This window comes from Anas acuta, chromosome 5, assembly GCF_963932015.1.
Source record: "Anas acuta chromosome 5, bAnaAcu1.1, whole genome shotgun sequence".
Taxonomy (NCBI): domain Eukaryota; kingdom Metazoa; phylum Chordata; class Aves; order Anseriformes; family Anatidae; genus Anas; species Anas acuta.
In genome coordinates, this window is record NC_088983.1 from 62,755,950 (window position 1) to 62,779,704 (window position 23,755).

Here is a 23,755-nt window from a genome sequence, read left to right on the forward strand (position 1 = left end):
AAGTATTTCAGAAGTTCTTTTCCAGATCTTGAACTTCCTTTTTATATTCCTTAAATGAGAAGGAACACTGAATCAAGTAATTAATTAACTTCTTGTCAAGAAAGATTAATTCTAGACATGTGCCTCCAAGTTTTCTTTCTTTGGTACCTTATTTTCATTCCACTTGCCCTGTGAGATTCCCTTATTTTTATTTCAGGTTTTGTAAGCAGTCAGTAGTTAAAGGTGCTGTTCTAGTGAACCCCCTAAAGAAGCAGAAAAATACTACCAGTTCTTCTGCAATCTTGTTATTATGTAGAAGTGTGTTTGTGTGTATATACATATATATACTCACAACCCTTTTCAATGTGAAAGTATTGACTTAAAATTTCTAAGGGTAATGGAGAATACAGGTTAAACTTACGAAGTCTGAGGACTTTTTTTAACCTGGGATTTGTAAAATTGTGTAAGGACAGCGGTCTTCCTCACCATAGAACACTCCATTAAAGAAAAAGAAAAAAAAAAAAGAAAGAAAAATACATTGTAGCCTTCAAAGAGTTATGAACAAGAACAGAAAATAGTAACAAGACCCTATACCCTCACATGCTCAAATGACAGAATCAGAAACGGTAAGTCATTTCACTGAGAATGATAGAGTCATCAGAGAAATACTGCTTTTTGTGTAATTTAAGAGGTAATGAACTAGATAACAATGAAGAATATCTTCCAAGGTAAAATATCTTACAATACCCATGAAAGGTTGAATTATAGGCTCACCTTTGACAGTGACCTTAAAATCCTTTTTTTTTTTTTTTGTTTGTTTGTTTCTAAGTTAGGTCCCACAATATTTAAAGCCAAAGATGCTCCACAGTTGTGTGTGTGGCATGACTTTGAAAGGAGAGAAAAGCCAATACATACATTATCTGTGGTATTGGAATATATTCCATGAAATGAAATCAAGAAATGCAGACTTTTAGGTTTGATTAGAGATACAATTCCATCAAAATGCAAAATTCAAGGAAGAGCAGAATATGGTTTTGGTTGGTTTTAATTAAAAGTTAAATAAGAGCCTATTAAACAAAGTGACCCATTACCAATATCCAGTTACATGTTGATTTCAGCCTCAACCCCAAAACAAAATGAAGGGAATCAGAAGGTTGCTTTATCTTACACATGTATGGCAACATGTATGCCATATGGGAATGAGCCAATCTTATGGAGCATTATGTGTTCCAAACAAACAATGAAAAAGATCTAATATTTCAAAAGGTATTAAGGCATAGTCTCAAATTCTGACCACTGTAAGGTGACTTCAGTTGGCAAACCAAAGAACTGAGGGGCCCAAAGCTATTGCTTATTTCTGAAAGTGTTAACTGTGGTTATATCATGGTGTGATCAGATACCTACTTGTAACTCGTTCAGAAATACTACGTTGCTTGAGATAAAATAGTTTAATATTTAGATATAGTATTAAATAAGTGTATATTCATAAATTCTTTATGAAGGTCACAGTAACACAAGAACAGAACAGATGTTATGCTTCTGAGTAGTCATTCAAACCAGTTGCATATGGTTAGGGTTTTTACCTAAGTAAAAAACCGTAAAACCTCATTGTGATTTGTACATGTGAGAACAAAAGTCTGTGTGACCAAATGGATATCACACATTATTTCTTTTCACATCTGTCATACCCATCTGTTCACGATAAAAGCAGAATCATATGACTGGTTCATATGGATATGATATAAAAATCTTATCTGAGATTTCTCTTACCTTTGTTGTTCTCCTGTGCTACCTGTCTGAACTAAGTTAGGATGCATCTGTGATTACTTTTAAACTTTAGGGTTTGTTTTTTTTTTGTCTATTTAAAAGTGTTTTGAACAACACAATTTCTCTCAAAGTGTCAAATTATTATAAAGGTGCTTTGTTTATGTTATTTTGATTTTGTGCCTAACATCTAAATTTTTTATTTCTTTAAAGAACATTATCTTCTAAGAACAGTAATTTTAATACAATATTTGTTCTTGCTGAATAATACTAACTGAATTCTTAATAATTTTCAAGTCATACCAACTGATGTGTTGTGAAGATGTGTACTTCTGCAAACAGTTGTTTGACCAAACAAATGCTCGTGATTTTCAACTGATTTTTTCCTGCGTGTTTTATCCTTTATCCCAATCTTTGTATGGATAAAATGCCTGGTTATTTCCTTGTGGATACTAGAAATAGCACATTGATTACAGAATTGTTTAAATTTTCTTTTAAACTTTGACATACCTCAGCTTTATAGCAGATCGTAGCTAATACATACATACTGTTATATGCTAAAACTGCAGAAAAAAATGCTAACAGTTTTCCTGACAGGAAAAAATAATCCAAAAGTGTTGGAGCGTACATACTTAGCTAAGGTTGTGTTACCGGTGTGTCTTCTCCGCATTAGGCAAGGCATTGCCAGCAGGTTGAGGGAGGTGATCCTTCACCTCCTTCATCACTGGTGAGACATACCGGGAACACTTGGTGCAGTTTTGAGCAGGCTCTTAGTGGTTGACAATGACAGGACAAGAGGCATTTGGCACATATTGAGGTATACGAAATTCAATTTAAATGTGAGAAAAAAACTTTTGACTCTGAGAAAGACTGGACACTAGCACAGGTTGCCCAGAGACCTTGTGGTGTCTCTGGAGATGCTCAGAACTCACCAGGACACTGCCACGAACAACATGTTGCAGCTGACGCTGCTTTGAATGGTGGAGCTGCAGCAGGGCTGCCTTCCCATCTTAACAGTTCTGTGAAATGCTCTTTGACAATGTGGAATGGAATCGGATCCATAAGAAAAGGGGGTGGTTTGAAAGGATAGACCTTTTAAAAGTCACAATTACTTTGTGTACAGTTGTATCAAAATATTTACGCTTGGGCTTCTGCCTATTTTTTCAGTCTGTAAGAATGCTCCTTGATTATTAGCGTATGCAAAAAGGCTTTAAAAGTTGCATTGGAAAGCTATTATGTATGTTTTCCTCTTGTGTCATGCAAAAAGAAGAGTGCAACCTAGTTGTAGTTGTTCCAGTTAGTTTGATCAAAACACATGCATCACTGAAAAAGTACAGAATGCTTTCCTTCATTTTCAAAAAGTGCTCATTATAAGTGTATTTAATCATTGTTTAGCCTTTGCATGAACTTATCTTTGAAGGTGGTCTGACTTACATCTAACCTCCCGTAGGAACAGAACCAGTGCCTTAGGTGTAATCTAAGCCTTTTCTTTCTAACACTCGTTTTACCACTGGGCTTATTTTTCAAATTAATTTGTATTTGTTGTTGTTTGACTAATTAATGAGCACATTTAAATATATTAGCTACAAGTAAATATGCTTTACATTTTCTCTCTTTCATCAGAATCTATGCTTTTTATTTTTTGAGGGCTAAGGAATACATGGTATAGCAGAGAGACAAAAGAAACCTGTTAGAATCCGCTCTGACTTAACTACAAATAGGGTGTGACTTTCCCAATCCTTTGTATTTTTTTAATGATTTGTTTTTCAATTTAAGATTGTCTTGCAAGGACATGGAACAAGAGTGACTGCAAAATCTCAGCAGAGTGGAGAGAAAGCATTCCGCTGTGATTATGATGGCTGTGGAAAACTGTACACGACAGCTCACCATCTTAAGGTGATGAGATGTAAAATGAGCTTTTGTAAATGTACATTTTGTAGATGTAAAATGTACTTTGTAGGTGTGATTTTTTTAAAAAACAAATTATATGCTTGAAGTTATAGAAATGGATAGAGAGATAATTGCAATGGTGATGTTTTGTTAAATGTTTACTGGGTTGATACTACAATAATTGGTTGTCTCAGATGTTCATCCAATTTTGCTTAGTGTTCTGAGGTGATGCACTTTTTGAAAACTGAGCATCTAATAGACTATAGTCATGGGCTAAAAAAAAAATATAATCTTTATCTGTTAATGTTATATAAAACGTGCACTATAGCTTGAAAAAGAATACATATTGGCTGTAAATGGTACTTATTTAGCTGGTCAGATTAGGTTGGATGTAGACGTGGCATCATGTTGGGCTCTTATATTGCCAGCATGTAATAATGTAGGTTCTTGTAGGTTCCACCAGTAGTATCACAGTAATTTTGAAATCCACTGTTCACTTTGTTTAATCTACGTGTATGCATGATCATGCAAGAATTCCAGATTCTGAAAGATTTTTTTCATCATAAGTCTAATTCTTCAAAACAATCGAACATTCAAAGTGAAGAGCTGGAACGTTTTCTTTACAAATGGCAACTCCTTATTTCTCTCTTGTGTTTTGTTTTTTGGTTGCTTGTTCTTATTTTTAAATAATTCAAAATATTACTGGAAACTGAAAATGTAGAGAGGCAATCACTTGCAGATGAGGTAAACTCCCTGCAGTGGAGCACTGTTGAGTCAGTGAGTAACTGGCTGCATGGATTGTATGCCACAATGGTGTCCTTGCTGCAGAGATTTCATGCAACGCAAGAGGATCAGTAGAAGTTCTCAGTGGAGTTAAAAATCAAGAGAGAGTGGGCCTGAGGCATTTATGCATACTGTCTTTTGTAGTTGCATGTTGTCAATTCCACATATATTTAAAGAAATGTTTTTTTCAAAACTAACTCAAAAGGCTAGACCTTTGAAGGAGACATCTGTAATTTTAAGGAAAATACTGCTACCCTATTCTGTTAACTTCTATGACTGAGTGAAGGACATTTTAATGTGAATCTTAGGAGGAGAAATAAAACGTATTGTCTTTGAGAATGAGCTGTTTGTTTTGAAGTAATCAGATGCAACATTTCACTAAATCAGTGCATTGGATGTCTTGGCAGGTACATGAAAGGTCACACACAGGAGACAGACCGTATCAGTGTGAACATCCTGGATGTGGTAAAGCTTTTGCAACAGGTAATCTTTTGTAGACTAGCTCTTACTGCTTGCTAATGTTTGTCCATATAAGATAAGTTTTTAGTAATTTTTTTTTTAACTTCTAAGTTAGAGAACCTGCTTGGGAATACATTTATGAGAACTACAGAAAAAAGTAATTTCAGCTAGAGCAGCAGATGGAAAGGAAGAAGGGGGAATGAGGTGAAACACTTAACACTTTCCCTTAGTCTTCAGCTGTCATGCTACAGTCATATTTTATCTTGAGAAAATAGCCCTTTCTTAAGGTAAAACTAACAATATAAATTAAATGAGGTGATAATAAGAAGCTGAACCTGCTGGCTGGAGGCAAACATATGATCTTCTGTTTCAAAGTTGAAAAGAATGTGTATGGGAGGTCCTCTTATTTTAGTATTCTTTATCTAATTGAATCAGAAAGACATTTCTCTTGAAGTGAACTCTGCATTTCATACTCCATTCATGTGTGGCTATAAACAGCTTTTTGTCTACTAATACCATGTTTGTGGTCAGAGCGATTGTACCACCTTAGTTCAACAACCCTTGCCTTTGGTATAGTTCTTGTTAAGTACCGAAAGCTCTCATTTTAAATATTTATAACTTTACTGGGTTGGATCATGAAATTTAGTTTATTTTAGATTTAAGAATGAAGTAACGTTCTGCTTGGTAGCCATCCTGTGTGTTTTTCAGAAATCAAAAATAGGAATTCTAGGTGTTTTAGGGATATATTGAAAACACACTGAAATTAAAGCAGGTGCCATCTTCTTACAGACTGTAACTTTACTTTGTGTAAATATACATCACTAGTGGACAGAAGGAAAATTCAAATTACTGTTTTTAAATTGCTTTTTGGGTGTTTTCTGGTCATGATATTTTCAAGGAAATGTAGAAGGGAAAATATTGGTAAAATGCTGTTTGCAAAATTGTTAACAAAGAGGATCTGATCCAAAGCTTGCTTTAGATTTGTAGAGTTTTTGATGATGATGAGTTTCTGAAAGTAGTCCTGTAGGGAGTGAGCATCTGTGACTGGTGTCAGTTGGCATGTATACATGTGATAATAATATGGCTTAAAAAATATTAGAATAACTTGGAGCCCAGATAGCAGTAGATATTATTACTATTGACTTCATTATTGATTTTCATGTGAGCTAATAAATGCCATTTAGATGATAGTGTTAGTATGAAAAAAAGAAGAAAAAAAAAGACCAGATAGAGAGCATACAGCTTCCTCAGAAGACAGGATTTGTCCACATTATAATCATTACAGTTTATCCCTCTGAAGGGAGTAAGAAGTATACTTTATTAATAAATGAAGAAAGAAAAAAAATATAAACTGTATCTAGAGTTCTGTTGTTCTGTACGGTAGAATGAAGTGCTTGTACAGAGTGAAAGTGATGGTTTCGCTCTTTACAACCATCAAATATGGTTTCTAATTTTGTATTTATACTGTTGTAACATCTTTTCCGATCTTCAGGGTATGGATTAAAAAGTCATGTCCGAACACACACTGGTGAAAAGCCGTATCGGTGCACGGAAGAAAATTGCACCAAATCATTCAAGACTTCAGGAGACCTGCAAAAACACATCCGAACTCACACAGGTACTATTGTCACTTTTTTTTTCTGATTAATTCACGTATGTGGATTTTTTTCTCTGATTGCTCTGTTACTTTATACTTATGAAATGAGCCTGTGTATGTTCTTTCTGAAGCCCAGTGAGCTCAAAAGCGTTTCAGCATGGTTAACAATTTACTTCAAATCCAGCATGCTTTTTTTGTAAGTGTGCTGAAGCATTCACACTACCATTGCAAATGCACCAACATTTAGCAGTGTCACTTACGTTGTCACTTGGTGCCTCTATGGTTTCATTTGCAGCTATAAAAGAACAAGGATCTTCCCCTCACTAATCCAGTTTACCTTTTAGAAATGGCATCAGTGTTTTTACATTTTGGTGCTTTAATATAAATTGCTTGTGGGGTTCATGAAGATTGATAGTTCTCAGATTATTGCTATCTCCATTTCCCTTCTTGCAGCAGAAAAATGAACAAACATATGCTACAAAAAAACAAATGTTAATAAATATTCCAAACGTGTAAAAATAAAACAATGTCCTTTGTGCAAATTGATGGAGTTGTGTGTGCTCATACTCCATGCAACAGTGCACCCAGTGGAGGCAAGCAAGTCCAGGGACACTGCCCGCTCTTGCATGGCTTTGAAACTTTATCTCATAGACCAGCGTTAGTGCTTCCTTCATTTTCTGCCTATTTCAGCCCAAAGTGATTTCAGTGGCAGGCCAGTCTCACTTCCTGCTGCCATCGTGTGCTTTGCCTCAGCTTCCTGAGCCCCTGGATCACGGATTCTGGTGTCAGAAAAGCTGGTGGCACCAGGCGCTGCTCGGCTTCCTCCTGGCTCCTGTGGGGCAGAGCTTGAAAGCGCCGTGACCTGCTTTGCATTGCTGGTGCTGGAAATCTCCGTCACCTGGAGACAGGTCACTTTTCCAGCAACTCCATTAGAAACATAAAGGCTGGCCTGGCAAACCAGTCGGATGGCATTCCTGCAGGCCTTTTCGGAGAACAGTCATTGTTTTGGTTTGTAATGGAGGGTCTGTCGTTGGGCGGGGTGACTGCGGCCCTGCGCCTTTCAGGCTGTAACTTGAGGTGCTGTGGTGAAGGAAGGATTAGGGGAGCCATGGTAACACAACATTGAGGCATGTACACTCACATACGCTCTGCCTTTTGGCAGAAAAATGAAAAACCTTCCCGAAACAGCTGCCTTAAGGAGTGAATTACGGTTTCCTCTGCCAAGGAGCTAACTGCTTTGGAGTTTCATGGTATTAACGGCTGTATCAGGACTTCACTTTTTATTTCTGCCTTTACCACTACAGATACAACTTTAAATACTTAATCTGCCCTCTCTTGCTCTCAGATTGCTCTTCGGTAAACAGTACAGTGAGTGTAATGTGCTTAGCTCTAAGCAGTGTGAAATGACCACAGAACAGCGTGTCAGGTGTCTTGCACTTCTCCCAAGTCAGCCCCGCTTTGCTCTGCTCTGAAGGGTCAGGGAGATTAGGTAGGGACTGATCTTATCTGTCGTTCATGGTGAAGGTTTTGGTGGAATTCAGTGAGTTACTGTGTTTAAATTCATAATAGTCTTACTAACAACAACAAAAAATCTGTGTTTGTGATTGCTTCGGTTTTGGGGTTTGAAACTTGAGTTTCAAGGCTGTCTCTCTTTACAAAGTTGGCTCTGCTCTTTTAGGTTAAATGCTTTCTGTGGTGAGTTTTACTAATCCATCTGGATCTTGGTTATATACTAAATCATGAAGGTATTTTTTCATCTTGTTCATTACAATTGAGAAATACACAAATAGTGTAATACACTTGTATTGAATAATGTATGTAAGAATTCGTATGGGGGTTAAATACATGTTAGAATATGGCACAGTATGGAAGCTAGTCAGCAACTGAGTCTGTTTTGTACATCATAAAGTACTAACCTAAATACTTCATAATTTAGATCACAGACTACAGTTTTCTGAAATTATGCCAGATATTGCTAAAGAGCACTCCACGTTCACATGCTCATGGTTATTTCTGACTGAGGCTCTTAATTAGATAGCTTTGCATTCTAACATTTAGGGTGACTTAATGATTTTTGTATTCTTTCATATTTTCTCCATCTATACCTTTTCTTTTTTTCTTTTTTTTTTTTTTTTTTAGGTGAAAGGCCCTTTAAATGTCCTTTCGAAGGATGTGGCAGGTCATTCACAACGTCTAATATTAGAAAGGTTCACATCAGGACACATACAGGCGAAAGACCTTATTACTGTACAGAACCAGGATGTGGGAGAGCTTTTGCCAGTGCAACTAATTATAAGAATCACGTGAGAATACACACAGGTATATGAATGGTGTTTCTGTGTTTTGAAGGGAACCTGCTTGGGAGGGCCTGTGTCATTCTTTTTTTTTTTTTTTTTTGCACACTGTTTTGGTGCACTCTAATTTGGTATAGTCATGTTTAGATGACCTGAGCTGGTACTTTTGTTTGGGCCTTATCTCCGCTCAGCTGTGGAGAGGTAAACAGTTAATTTTCCCTCCTTGCTGTCAAGGTATAAAAAATTTCATTTGGCTCCAAAGCTCTTTGAAATGAATGCAAAACTTTGTCTTCAGTGGACACCAGGTTAGATACTTAATATAGTTCTAGGGTTTGCCAGTGTTGTGAGATGTATATTAAGTAACAGCAAAGCATAAGCCTGAGCTTGACTTTGGCTCACCTTTGTGAGTCACCCTTTCATCTCAGTTGTATTTTCCTTGCTCCAGGAATGGTGATCAAATCCTTATTTTCATAGACCAGAGTTGAAAATACTTAGCCACCTTGATTGGCAGGGTTAGTCAGAAGAAATAATCTGCACAAATTAGAAGGCTTTAAAATGTAAGAGCTATTAATAGCTCTTACTATGTATATAATATCATCTTGGTAGCCTTATATACAGCCTTATATATTTTATAGAAATACAGGCAAATTTGATAGAGATGAGTTTTTTATCTCAGATTATCTTTTTAGTTTATAATGTAATTTGGATGTTTGTTCATTGATTTTAAATTAAAGGTGCTTTTTATGTTAAACCCTGTTTGTTTAAACATATGCTTCCTGTAGATTTCTTCAGACCTTAAAGACTCAAAAGTAAAATAAATTCTACTAGTATAACAACATAGCTGATCACTGAAGAAAAGTACAGAGCTTCCACTAATACAGGAACAAAATTGTCAGTGCTGTGCCAAACTGACATTTAGATTGGTATCTTCCCAGAAGCCCATAGTACTACGTATGTCACACAGGGATGCAGTTTCCATTTGTTTTCATCCTTAGGATCAGTTTCAAAAGATTCTGCAGATTGCATCTTTCAGACTGCATCATTCTGTCTTCATCAGAAGGACATTTTATATGGAATGATAGGGAGAAAAAAAAAAGGCCTAACTTTCACTGGCAGTTAAAAAAAAAAAAAAAAGTAAAAAAAAAAAGTGAGAGGTTGCATTGATAAACTAGAGCTTCGATACTGCCTTTGAAATTGAAATTTGGTTGGTAATAAAGACGTGTCACTAAATATCTACAAATTTATTGTCAATTTTGTTTGTGCATCCTGGATAAAGTTCTCTTTACCCCTTCTGTTTTCCATACAGGGGAAAAGCCCTATGTCTGTACAGTTCCTGGTTGTGATAAACGTTTTACAGAGTATTCCAGTTTATACAAACACCATGTTGTACATACTCATTCCAAACCGTATAACTGTAACCACTGTGGGAAAACATACAAGCAGATTTCTACACTTGCTATGCACAAGAGGACAGCACATAATGACACAGAGCCAATTGAAGAAGAACAGGAGGCTTTTTTTGAGCCACCTCCAGGTTAGAGTTTCAGATTTTGAATCTCTTGTTGTAACAAATGGGTTGGATAATATTTTGCTGTTTTTTATAACCAAATGAAAACATAGATAAAAATCTGAGGATTTAATAAAGTTATTTAACTTCTTTGTAGGGCTTTTTAGTGTGGTAGTCAATTTGTAAACAGAAACCAAGCATAATTGACCAGCTTATAAACCGAGTTTTATAGCAAGCTGAGAATAAGAGAGAAAATAGAGCTGCAGCCCCAGCAAACCTGCAATAAAAAATCCCACTATGAACATGAATGTAGGAAGGAACCTGCCAGAGTGTAAAATGTTTGGTTGCAACCTAGGGGATTTTTCTGAGTGCATAAAACACTACAGTTGTTGGCAGTCTGTGGGGAGGAATAAAGGTACTGCCTTGTGAAAAGAAAGAATCTTGTCTGTGCAGCACCCTGAGACTATGCTGGTTTTGTTGCAGTTAACAGCAGTTTCTGTGAACAGACCTAGAGGCAAAGATGAAAAAAAGCTTGAGTGCTGTGGGACTCCTTTAGAATGTTTTTTATGATAGGAGTATTGTATCCTGTGAATATTAAAAAAAAAGGCTAAAGGAAGTATTTCGAGAACAGCTACAAATGCTAAATTCTGATTTTAGATGTGACTAAGATAAGAAATACAGATACAAACTGTTTTGGTCAGATTAGTTGTTCTATTTTACTACAGATATTTGGGAAACTGCACTAAATGCCTCAAGCAAATTTGCAATAGTCTAATGCCATCTTTTAAGAGCATGATAAGATTCATTTGTTGAGGTTAAACATTTATTAAGATAATTAACGCTACTTAAATCTTCACACAAAGGCATCACTGTATTCTTCTGTATGTTTGTTAATGAATAACTCTTTGAAAAACTGCCGGTTGTGTTCTCATGAAGCCTCTTGTATGGAAAGGTTAATGTTTGCAGAATGAATTAGAGTTGTCACCTTTTTAATGTTTGCTTATAAACTATATAAATACTACACGTGATGAAAATACACATTTAGATGTGTTGTAACTTATTGATAGAAGACTGTACCCCGGCTTCTAAAAACAATTAATTTGAGACTTTATGACTTGCGTTTGTTGTTTTTCCTTCTTGTGTTTTTCTCATCTTTCCACTACCATTTTTCTATTGAAGTATTTAAAAGCCTTCAAACCAGGCTGGCGTTTAACTGTTGTCATTTATATTTTCCTGCCAGTCTTTAGAGCATGTAAACTACCCTCTTGCTTTCTTTGTGTCAAATAGGTCAAGGTGAAGATGTTCTCAAAGGCTCACAGATAGCCTATGTGACAGGTGTGGAGGGAGAAGATGTAATTTCTGCACAGGTTGCTACAGTTACTCAGTCAGGATTAGGTCAACAAGTAGCACTAATTTCCCAGGATGGAACCCAACATGTAAGTAACCTGTGTGCTAAAGAAATGACAAAAATATGTTGAGAATTAAGGTTGGTGGTTGTGTACGCTCCATGCACTTTCTCAAATCAGTTAGGATCCTTAATAAGTATGTACATGGATTTCTTATGGAAATAACTTTCTTTGGAGCTCATGTAGTATCTTTAAGGTTGAGCTTCCTCTGGAATACGTGAATTAGACCACATATTCTGATACCTGAAACTGTATCAATACAATTCAAAATTTTTTTGCTATCCTTGTTATCTTTGTCACTGTTAACAACTCAAAGTCTATTGTGCTCACAATGTCGGCACAGGCTATTACAACAACTGTTACATCTACAGCCTAGTTTCTCAGGTTTCCCAGAATTCCATGACTTTTCTATTAATATTTGATGATCATCTTCACTGTTGTCTTGCCTGCGCACACTTTTTAGTAAAAAGTTGTTTTAGTCCAGCTGTCTGTTTTACGAGCCGTTTGGTAGTATTAAATTCTTACTGTTTCTAACGTAAACAAGAGAGGATCAGAAAAAGGAATGTTTTGATGCTATCTCCACTTGAAAAGTCCTGTGCATAGCTTTATTTTTTTTAAGGTGTTGGTATGAAATTTCACTAAGAGGGGATTTCAACACAATTCTTTAGTTTAGCTCTATTAATATGTTGAAGGCATACAGGGAAAATTATGTTTCTGCTGAGAAGGTACCTGATACGCCAGTAGCACGTGAAAAATATTTTCTAAATTAGACTTGGAGATGAAAAATTAAAGGTGTCTGTTATATTGTCAGCCCTGAATGCTGCAGCAGTACTAAGTAACTGGCATTTTTACCCTCTGACTAAAGGCCTTCAGGCCTTAAAATGGAGTTCTCGCTTTTATTAATCATTCAGCTTGACTTCAGTTCTGGGATGTTTTTATTGCCTTCTAAATCAGACATCAAATCACTTATCTGATGCCCTATTACATTTATACAGGAGACATCAGTAATTTGTATTGTTGGGAAGTAATTCATATTGTTGGGAATTCATATTGGTGGGAAGTATGCATCGTTTTTCTTACTACTGAGCTCGTTTTATTTCTGTAAACAGATAAGTGTGTTTGAAAGACCATGGGATGTTACATCTCCACCTGTAAGATGTATGTAGTGAGGGCTTTTCATCCCAGACTGGGACTTGTCCAAGGAGTGACACTAATTCTCAGGAAATGCATGAGCATCCCTGTCAGGAAGTTGAGTAACAGCTACTAGATCTTGTGACCAGTATGTTACTTGTGAACAGGATTTAAGGTGTTTTTTTCCAGTGTTACTATGAACAAGTTGCCTTTTCATTCTGAATTATTAAGACTTTCAAATTAGGAAACTGAACTTGCAGGAGTATTCCTGCTGAAGCAACGAGCAGGAATTTGTTTGATGTTATGCTGTTACACTTAAAATGCGTATCGCGTTGTTTTTTTCTTCAAATCTTAGAAACATTTACCTGAAAACGTGTTACGTTGCTAAAAGCTAAAACTCAAGTATGACTTGAGCATCGATTAAACTTTTTTTACTTCAGGATATGCTTTGTGTTTCAGGTCAACATCTCTCAGGCAGATATGCAGGCCATAGGGAATACTATCACTATGGTAACACAAGATGGCACCACTATCACAGTCCCTGCCCACGATGCTGTCATCTCTTCTGCGGGAACACATTCTGTAGCAATGGTTACTGCAGAAGGCACTGAAGGACAGCAGGTAAAGTATTTTCCTGTGTACCTGTGTAGTGTTCCTTTATGAGATAATATAAAATAGGCACATAAGCCATCAAAATTCTGTCATTCACATAGATTTATCTAATGAAAGAAGTTTTCAACACCTGGTCGTATCATTCCCATCAGAAGACTATGATGTGCTCTATTCCAGTGCTGTACAACAAAATATTGCTGAATGTTTTAGAAACAATACTTTGTCCCCAAGAAAAAAATTTGAGGTACCAACCTGATAATTCATGTATGTATATGTAAAATAAGACACAGAAATACTAAGCATCTCCCCAGAGTCGCACAGTAAATGAGTGGCAAAGCTAAAAATTGAATCCAGTAGGAACTGTAACTTTATCGCTTCATGCCATGGGATTGTAATTTATTTGGCAGAGAGGAAATACTTGTATGTATTTTCAGTTGTGCTTTTAATATATAAATACAGTAGCTAATGTTTCTAGGAGAAATACAGTCATACAGTTTTTAATATTCAGGTTAAAATGCATTCCAGTGTTTTAAAAATGTACCGTGTGAAAAAGAACATTTATTTTTCTGCACAGGTACAGTTACTGAATTCTTTGCAGTTCTGAGGGTATTTGTGTTTTGAGAGCTAACATAATTTTCAGAAACACAGTGATGGTAACCTTTCTTAAGAAATGATCTGTTTTGCAGGATAAAATTATGTTCATAAATAGTCATAGCTTTGAATTTAACTTCAAATTTGAAGAAAATTGTTGCATGAGTTGAATAATGGTAGTCTGAAATCATCCAGTTGATTCTTTCTTTGGTCCTGAAGGTGGCTATTGTGGCTCAAGACTTAGCAGCATTTCATAGTGCCTCATCAGAAATGGGACACCAGCAACATGGGCACCATCTAGTGACTACAGAAACTAGACCTGTTACGTTGTTGGCTACATCCAATGGAACACAAATTGCAGTACAGGTAAGACGATGATAAATATTTTTTGGAGTGTTTTTTACTTCTGAAGCTAGAAGCTCCTGATATTATAACAAAATGATTAGAATTAGCTTGACTTCCAGGAAAAAAATAGTCAGTAACCATATGACCTCATCCTATTTAAAACAATATATGGGATTAGCAAGAGGAATAGTAAGTGCCTGTTTTTTCAAATCTGCTTGTAGAGCTTTGGAAAAGGGTAGATTCAGGGAGGGCTAAATTTACCGCCAAGCGAATCTTTTGCAGGAGAAGGATGTACATAGTAATTTGGAGTCATGGATCTTCAGTGGAAGAGTGCTTTCATTCATCCTTCAGCATTGCATGTTAAGCTGATGAAGAATGACATGTTATCAAAGTTAAATGGCTGTGAACTCCCCTGTACAGATAAAACTACTGAATTTCTTATTAGTACGCTGAAATGCTAACAACAAACAAGTATGAATAGTTCTGTAGGAAAAGTAATAATCAGAAATCTTTGGAAATAGTCTCCATTTGTTTGTGTGCCGGACCAGTATAAACAGCAGTCTCTGAAAATATTTCCTCATACTGTCCATACACTGTAAGAAAAGTAATTTCTAGGTATGAAGAAGAAGTTTAATTTAAATTGGCTAATTAAAAAAAAAGAAAAAAAAGAAAAAGTGAAAACCAAGCACAAATCAAATGTTTTAGTTAGAAAGTAACTGAAAACAAAACATAGACAAGTATTTTATAGTTTATCCACAAGTAAGCTTGAGAGAAACTCCTAGGGCAAAGGAACTATCAGTGTACTTGCTACCTTACTCAAACAATCTGAGTAAGTGTATATACTACTTTTATTACATAAGACACAATGGTAGGTAAATACAAGCTCTCGTAATTTTAAAAAAAATGTTTCTTAAAGTGACATTAGAGTTAGGGTTCAAGTAAATAACTGAGTGATCTTAGAGAAATTGCTTCTCCAAGGACACAATCCAATTTTAAACCCAAAGTAAAAGAAAAGGAGTTAAAGTAGTTTAAATTTTGGTTTACATGTTAGGATCAATCCTGCAAAGTGCCTAATACTTTTAGTGCACCTCAGAGCCATCTTTGTTCTCTGCTTTATTATTTGCATAAATAAGAAGTACGATGAGAATGTAAGAAAGCTACCATATTTAAATTTACCAAGGAATTGGGACACAACTCTCTATCCTATTGAGCTAGTATCACTACAGAAATGCTTTGTTGTAGAGAACATAGAAAATCCCAGGAACCTGATGTCTCAAAATAGTGTGTGGAGGATAATTTTAATGCAATTTTTACTGCCTATGTATTCCAAGGGAGTTGAAGATACTCAGTTTTCCTGAGTGCAGTTTGTATGATGGCCTTTAGCTCTCAAAAATACATCAAATCATCATCATATTGGGTGGCAGTTTGGCTGTGCAAAGAGGAAGTGCTCAAAAGAGCTTCTAAATAAAAAAGAATTAAGTGGTATATTTTAATACATGTCTGTTTAAAAAAAAAAAAAAAAAAGGAAGTTCTTGGAAATAGCTTCAAATAGAAAGGGAAATGCAGAAGATGGACACGCAAAGTTCATTTTGGAGGATAAAATATACTTTGCATGTGGAAGTAACAGCAACTTAAGTCTGGTTCCTTCAGATTATTCATATTTGCTGAAAGTAACAAGAAATCAAAACTTGGGAGTGTTTGAGTCTCGTGTTTAATGCCATGGTCTGAGTGTATGTATGCATGTGACTTTCTAAGAGCATAAACTGAAGGGAACAGTGTTCGTATTGTCAAGCTGAAATGACAGATTGTTATCTTGCCCCTTGTTAAGTTTAACATAGCAAATCAGATGTTGATTGACAAGCAATGAAAGGTAAAAAGCTCTTAATTCTGAATTCCTGTTTTGTTGAGTTGTTTGTACTACTCAAAATTACATGCAAAAGAAAGCAGATCTTAGTAATTGTCAAAATTACACACACACACACACACACACACACCAAAAAAAGGAAGAAAAAAAAAGTAAAAAAAAAAAAAAAAAGAGAAACTTGCATCCTCATCAGAGAGTCCTTTAAATGAGGAGGAAAATGCCCGTCTGCTATTACAAGCAGTGAAGTCTTTAGTGAAGTTAAAGATCTTTATGTTAATGAAACTTAAGATATACAATATAAATGGTAGAGGAAGTGTTAAAAATTAAAGTATTCTTGAGTGTTCTTCAGTTCTTGATGTGTCTTTTGTATTTCCTTACTAATCAATATTTAGGAACCATGTAAATTAATTTATAAGGCCAATAGCTAGATTCAAGTCCTAAGGAGTTGGTAACAGAGCAGCTCTTGATTTGAGTGGCTCCACAATGTGATATCCAGTGACTGTAAAACCAAGTTATATGTGATATTTAGTACTGACCATCCAGCTCTATCCATTGGTTAAGTAATTTGTTCCTACTTTTCATACTCTTACGCATCTTTCTGTCTTATGGTAGAGGATGGATAATGGCCAGGTTCACGTTTTTGTTAAGTTGGGGTTGTCTTCAGAGTTTGAGTCACAGGGTGTACCTGCACGGTTTACAAAGTATAAAACTCTGTGGACTCTTTCTGAAGATGATGTCTGGTTGTCTTTACTCTGGGTTGGCTGGTGTTGCTTCTGACAGTGCCACAGATACATTGTCTGCCTTGTTTGTTACAACTACAATATAATAATTTAATCTCTAAACTACTGTGGAATTAAGCAGTGTCATCACGAATGCTGTATATTTATATAATATATACATATATAATGTATGTATGTATGTATTATATGCTGTTGTTTCAAAGATCTTATTTTCTGCATAGAAGTTAAGAAAACTGAAGGTGTTTGTTTGGTTTACCACTGTTAAAATGTATTTCAATGGCCAACATGATTTTTGAAAGCCTTATCTTAGCTTTGTTGTGTCTGCCAAGGTAAATCATCATCTCCTTTGTGTATCATGAAATGAGTTTACCATGCAGCAGCCTTTGAAGAAAATTAATTCGGTAGATACATACAAATTCAGTTTAACCTGCTGTCAGCCGCTATCTTAATTTTCATGCTGATTAGATATCTGTTAGTATATATTACCCAGAAGAGGTGTGACAGTACTGATCACGCTTACTTGTGCTAAATATTGATCAGTATCTTTATCTTTGGTTTCACCTTACAAATTTGTAAAGAAAAATTGATCCATGTAAGACTTAAAATTTATTTGTTTAAATGCATCTGTTTCAGCTTGGAGAACAACAGTCTCTGGAAGAAGCCATTAGAATAGCCTCCAGAATACAACAGGGTGAAACACCAGGGATTGATGATTAACTTCTAAAACTGCTACCAGAACAATAGAGCGAAAGGTATTTTATTTTCAATCAACAAAGGTCCATGCCAGCAGCAATCCATAAAAACTTTGAAGTTCCCTGCTCATTGATACTGTGTACACATTTTATGCAAGAGCAAAGAACATTTTGTAAGTTCTGTGTACATAACCCTTGGAATGGACTGACATCACCTACTTTTAACCATTGTATATTCAGGAATATGGAATTAGGATTATATAGTAAATTTCCTTGTTATCCTTCATGAGATTTCAGACTGGTCTACAATCAAGTGAAAAGTGAAATAGAAGCATTGGAGTTAATTTTAATGTCATGTACAAATAATGAAGGCATGGCTGAAGACTTGAAATGTTTAAAATATTATAACAAAATCATCGTTTAAGGAACCCTTACAAGTAATAAAGAAGACAAAGCCTCTTCAATTGGTTTCCATAAATAGGAAAGTCGTGGATTTTGAGCCTACTGTAAATTTTCGTATTTTGATTTGTTTCATACAGATTTGAATACTCTTTAGATTATCCAACCCATTTCATTCATTGTAAATACAGAATGTTAATGCTGGAAGTGCTAATTATATTATCTTTAAATTGGAGTATGTACAAAGGAGAAACTTTGGTTGTTCAATATTAAAGGAAGTGAATCTAATGGTTTCGTTTCTTTACGTATTTTACTTAAGATGTTACTCTGATTATGCAATAAAATATAACAAGATTGTATTGTCTAGGTAGGATGATATTGTTTGACGTACTGTTTTACTTTTTAATGAGACTGAAGTTAAATTATTTATTTACGGCCTTGTATAATTTTTTCCAAAGTTTATTTATCATAAATTTAAGTTCTTGACATTCATTTTTACCATAATACACTAAAGTATATTAATTTATTAGTGTTGTTAGTTATTTTAAGCATTCTAAAGCACTAAAAAAATATTAAAAAGAAGTAATTAGTCAACTGATGTTGACTAAGAGGAATATTTTCAAATGGTGCGTTTGTGGCGTAAATGCAAGTACTAATAGTCTGTTTTCAACAGTTCTGAGTGCCTGCAGCTACCACTCACTACCTAGGATATGCTGATAATCAGTGCTTTTGAAAATCAGGACAGAAATTACTAGAAAAAAGGGATTAATTAATGATGATGTAAGTACAATGCTTCTCTCCATTTATGATTCTGTAAAGGAAAAAAATCCAATGTAGGTAAGTCTAATGCATACAGTAAAATGTATCTATTTTTTTTTATATACGAAAAAGTCTTTACTCTTGTCTTGTTAGTAAGCTTGTTAAGCAAGCTAAACTTTCTTGGCTTCCTGTAAGATTCGGTGCTTACTTTAGATAAGTGTCAAGAGTACTTCTGAAACTGAAGCCTTACCTTTAACCTTCTCAAGGGAAGGATGAAAGGATTAAACATCTTCTGGATGAAATGTTAATTAAGTAATTATTTTTAAATATTGTGAGATGTACACGTTTTACTTTAAAAAAAAAAAATCATAACTCTGTACTTTGAGGTATTTGACCTCGAAAAGGCCAAGTTCAAATACAGTGAAGCTAATTTATTTTGAATTACTTTATCAGTATGGGTTGCAGCCTTTTACTTTTTTCAGACAGATGACCAACTGAAAAATGCAGTGAAAGAACACAATACTGTAGAAAAGATGTGGCCAAAGCAGGCCTTTCTCTGGGTGTTACAAAGTAAAAATTGAAAACATTGAGGTTGTCTGCAACGTTTATGTAGGGTTGAGGCTGCTTATTGACTTAGGTGCCAGTTTTCCTGAAGTTTTAAATAATTTTTGATATCCCATGGAGATAAACTGTACTATGCAAAGAGAATTAATCACCTGTCAACTAGATCAGTTTCATAGTTTTTGCAATTTAGAAATTAAATATGTATCATTTGACATGAACGTTCAAGTTTTTTTCTTAAATTTTGTTGCTAATAGTTTTTGGAAACGGTGGCTGGAAGTGATTTAGCAAAGAAAAAACTAGAGTTCTTCTCATTTCCCAGGACACTTTCTGACCACTGTACAAATGTGAGTATTACTTCCCCTTTCATACTAGTTAGTTTGCTCCAAGGCATTCAAAACTAGCTGGGTCAGGAAAAGCTGCTGTATCTTCTAAGTGATTTCTCTTATTGCATCTTACCAGCTGTTCTTGCAAAACTCCCAAGTCAAAGGTTATGCTTCCCCCATACCTACTCCTATAAAGGAAAACATACTTAATTCCTGAATAAACAAACCAGATTGATTTATGCGGCTTAGCATTTAAAGACAAGCAGAGATGATTATATGTATCTTCCCTGCGAGGCCTGTCTGTATAACAGACTTGTTTTCAGACTGGAGAGACCTCTGTGATTTTCCACGCTGCAGGTACAGCCTGTCGGTATCGGAAGGGTCTGTAGCAGAGGATTACACAGGTTGAAATTGGGTTAGACAGGAATATTGGTCGCGGGAATTTGGGGAGGAGGAAACAAAGAATATGCCAAAAAGGACTGGGTGTTTGGGAGTAGAAATCTATATTTCCCCAACGATTTCACTCCTCTTTTTGAAAATTATTTCTGAGGGAATGCTTTGGCACATTAGAAGAAGGCAATTGTAAAAGAGGGATCCTATGAAGTAATGCATCCTGGTGTGTCACTTCCTTTTAGAAATTGGTTCCCACATTTGCAGCATTCCCAGTCACAATTTTTTAACCTTCAGATTTGGATTCCAGGCCTACATAAACTCCTCCCTTACGGGATTGAAAGCTAACCATCTCTAAACTTCGCAGTCAACTTTTTCTTTTTAAACGTTCCTGCAGTTTTTCAGCACTGTGGGCTAAAAAGAGGGAGGCGATCATTAGGGGTGCTCCAGGCTGATGACCTTTTGTGCCAGACACACTGTGCATAACAATAGGATGGTTTTTACCCTAAAAGAGTTAATGCCAAAGCACACATGAATAGGCTGAAGTTGGAAGACTGTGTTTTTATAAGAGTAAATCCTGAAGACTGACAACAAAGTTGTAAAAAGCCATAATCCATGATGGAATAAGTAATCTCACTAACCAGTCAACTGGCTGGTACCAGAGAGATTGAGGCACAGTATGGGAGAAAAAAAAGACTTGTCTGTGATTCTGCTCAGCGTACAACAGAAGGAGAGAGCTCATAGTCTTGATAAACAAGAAGTCTGATCTTGGAGGGCAGTTTTTCCTAAACTTCATTCTAGTTCCTAACCTTCATTAAAATGTGGGGAGTAATTTGCTTTCCTGGTTGTTCTGGCTTCTGTGACAATCATGCTGCACACCAAAAAATCCCTGCATGCTGTGTACTTCTCAGCAGGCAGTCAGGGAGCCTTCCCCAGGGACAGGAAGTTATTTCATCAGACTTCAGACACCAGAAAAAGATGGCACAGAGTAGGAATGTGAGGAAGACTGTTTCTGAATCCAGCAATTTAAGCGCTGTAGCTGTTCAGCTCGATCAGATTGCAGACCGTAGCTCTGTGCAATTTTCAAATATAACACAGATGAAATTTCATTACAAGTAGGGCGGGCAGGCAGCTGATTTTCTAAAGCAGCAAGGTGTTCAAATTCTAGGAGTTGGAAGTGAAGGTTAACTTGTGTCCTGTTCAGCTATTACTTTACAATTGGTTGAAACTTCAGAAATATATTAATTCAGTCTTTATCATTTCTGTTACGAAAAATATAGAAATGAACATTTGCTTTCTCTTTGCTTCAGCTGGTTGTTGATAATAAGGTACTCCTGTTTTTTCAAAGCAGTATGTATTTGAGCACCAGATCTCCCAAAAGTATTTTTTGCACCATTGGTAAAAGTTTTATGAAGTCTGGACCCATATGACAAGAGACCAAAAGCCAATCTTGGTTCTCGTGTCATAAATAGTAAATTGTACTGTATATTAGACGAATAAGCCAGCATTTTTTGCTGTCATGTTTTGTGCATTCAAAAATGTAGCTTAGGTGTTTTCAGCAGTTTTGACATTCCTTTGTTACTCTGCTAGCAAAGTTCACTTGGCCAAAGGGAAGTCTGACAATGCAATTAAACTATCGCCGTTAATAGTAAATCGCTGACACCTAACCCCGTCAGGAATGTGATACCAGACTTTTTCAACTGAGGGTTATATTCAAAACAGACTTTAATTATCCCAAGAAACATACAAGCTTATATCAACAAGCAAGCATTTTCTTATACCTAGTCTGTATGGTTTTTCTCAAATGGAAATGTGGCCCCCTTAAATCCATCCTGCTCAGGTCCTGAACCAGTAAGAGATTCTCTTCGTATTAATGTTGTTCTGTTCAGATTATTTGTAGCACTTTACTAAAAGGAATGATAAAACATTATACTGGGCAAAAATTATTGTGAGGAATTTTTTCTACAGCAAAATATGTCTTAAGTGTTACTGTCAAAATCCCATCCTTATTGCCCGTTCCTTTGTTTCAATTTCTTACCAGGCTTTAGGTTGACTGGCTGCTGTATATTAAGTACTTATATGGGGACTTTCTGATTTACCGTTGTGTTACTGTTTAATTCTGTAGCATTTGTCTGAGAGGTTTCTGAGCATCTATGTTAGGCAAGACAAGGAAAAGGCGCTCCTGACGTGGCAGGTCTGCTGACATAACAGAAACTACCACGGGGGTGAAGAAAGCTACTGGAGAAAAATCAGTGTCCCAAAGCTACGTCTCCAGGGGAGTGCTTGCTTTGGTGTAAAACTCATTCCAATTCGAACATAAGTTATGATGACTCTGAAAAATCAGCAAATATAGGAATGGTTTGTGGGGCAGACAGGGCTAGCTGCTTTTTGCTTTGTAAACAGGTATGCTGAAGAAAAGGCAGATTTTTGAATGTTCATAGGTTCGTGAGGATAGTTTGAATGCCAAGAAGGTGGGTGAGCTTCTTGAAACTCTGTTAAAAAGTTTTTATCTGATTATCTACATCTCTAAGAAATGCTTGCAAAAGAAATTACATTAAATGATACACATAAGAGATTAATAATATAAATAAAAGTAGATTTGGGAAAAGGCAGAGTACTTCTTTTATGGTTTTGTATCTTCCCTGAAAGAAGGAGGAAAAAAAAATGAAAAAGAAAAAGGTTAGCAATACTGGTAAATTAGTAATAATTACTTAATGTGCGTTAGACAATTTGAGGCTTTTAATTGCAGTTACAAAATCTTGTTTTCTCTTTTATTCTTATCATTTTAAGTTCACTTTAGCACAGGAAAGAGGCATTCTGATTGGACCTGTTGTTTTCAGTCATGGCAATAATTCGCTCTTCAACTTTTAGGATGTTTTGAAGGAAATTTCAGATCTGAATACAACTCTTACGATCATATTCTTTTGCTATTTTCTTTGTAACTGAAGGCAGAAGTGTAGGCAGAAAGGGAGTAATTTAAAAACTGTTGAGAGTGTATGCCTTCGTAGTTGCAGAAAAATATAGAAGAATTGTGCCTGACTTGTTTTGTAGAACCTATATTTTTTAAATCTAACTTGTGCATTGTAACTTCTGAGTATTTTCACATCTTCCCTTCGATTTACGTATTTTGGGCCCAGAACTACTGCTTTTATAGGAGGTGTCCTAGCTGCCAAATTCCACCTTCTGTTGTCCACCTCAGTCCCTTGCTCTTGTATTCACCCAGAAGTGTAAATAATATCCTTGAGAAATGCTCTACCTGCATGCAGACAGACTACATGCTAAAAGAGTAGAAGGACTGGTGCATCAACAACACTCGGTTGTAGCGTTTCAGATTGTCATAGAAGCAACTTGACTTTCCTCTGCTTTGGCTTTTTCACTTGGTTTCCCTTCATATAAGATAAACCAGTTTCAAGACTATGCTGGCCGCTCTACAATGGGTTTCATCCAGCTTTTTTGCCAGAACTGTTCCAATTTGATGCAAGTGTTTTTGGTGGACTTCAGATGAACTTGTAAGTGCAGGAAATACTGACAAGAAGGCATTGTACCCATTTCTGTGGCAGTTTCCTCTGACAGCTAGACAAATTGGCCATTGTTTCACTTCTTGCCATTCATCATTATTTGGGTTCCCCTGTTACCCGCAAACGAGAGAACAACTGTTTCCCCTTG

At 35.9% G+C, this 23,755-nt stretch overlaps 1 protein-coding gene across 2 annotated transcripts in view; it reads left to right on the forward strand.

Annotated features, from left to right (window-relative positions):
* Positions 1-22,687, forward strand: part of ZNF143 (zinc finger protein 143) — a 40,026-nt gene extending 17,339 nt beyond the window's left edge. For both annotated transcript variants that reach the window (XM_068685285.1, XM_068685286.1), the window contains exons 8-16: positions 3,520-3,639; positions 4,824-4,899; positions 6,368-6,493; positions 8,612-8,791; positions 10,073-10,300; positions 11,561-11,709; positions 13,270-13,431; positions 14,233-14,379; positions 17,596-22,687. In XM_068685285.1, coding sequence (XP_068541386.1) covers positions 3,520-3,639; positions 4,824-4,899; positions 6,368-6,493; positions 8,612-8,791; positions 10,073-10,300; positions 11,561-11,709; positions 13,270-13,431; positions 14,233-14,379; positions 17,596-17,679 — 1,272 coding nt within the window. In that variant the 3' untranslated portion in view covers positions 17,680-22,687. The remainder of the gene's footprint in view (positions 1-3,519; positions 3,640-4,823; positions 4,900-6,367; positions 6,494-8,611; positions 8,792-10,072; positions 10,301-11,560; positions 11,710-13,269; positions 13,432-14,232; positions 14,380-17,595) is intronic.
* The last annotated feature ends 1,068 nt before the right edge of the window (positions 22,688-23,755 follow it).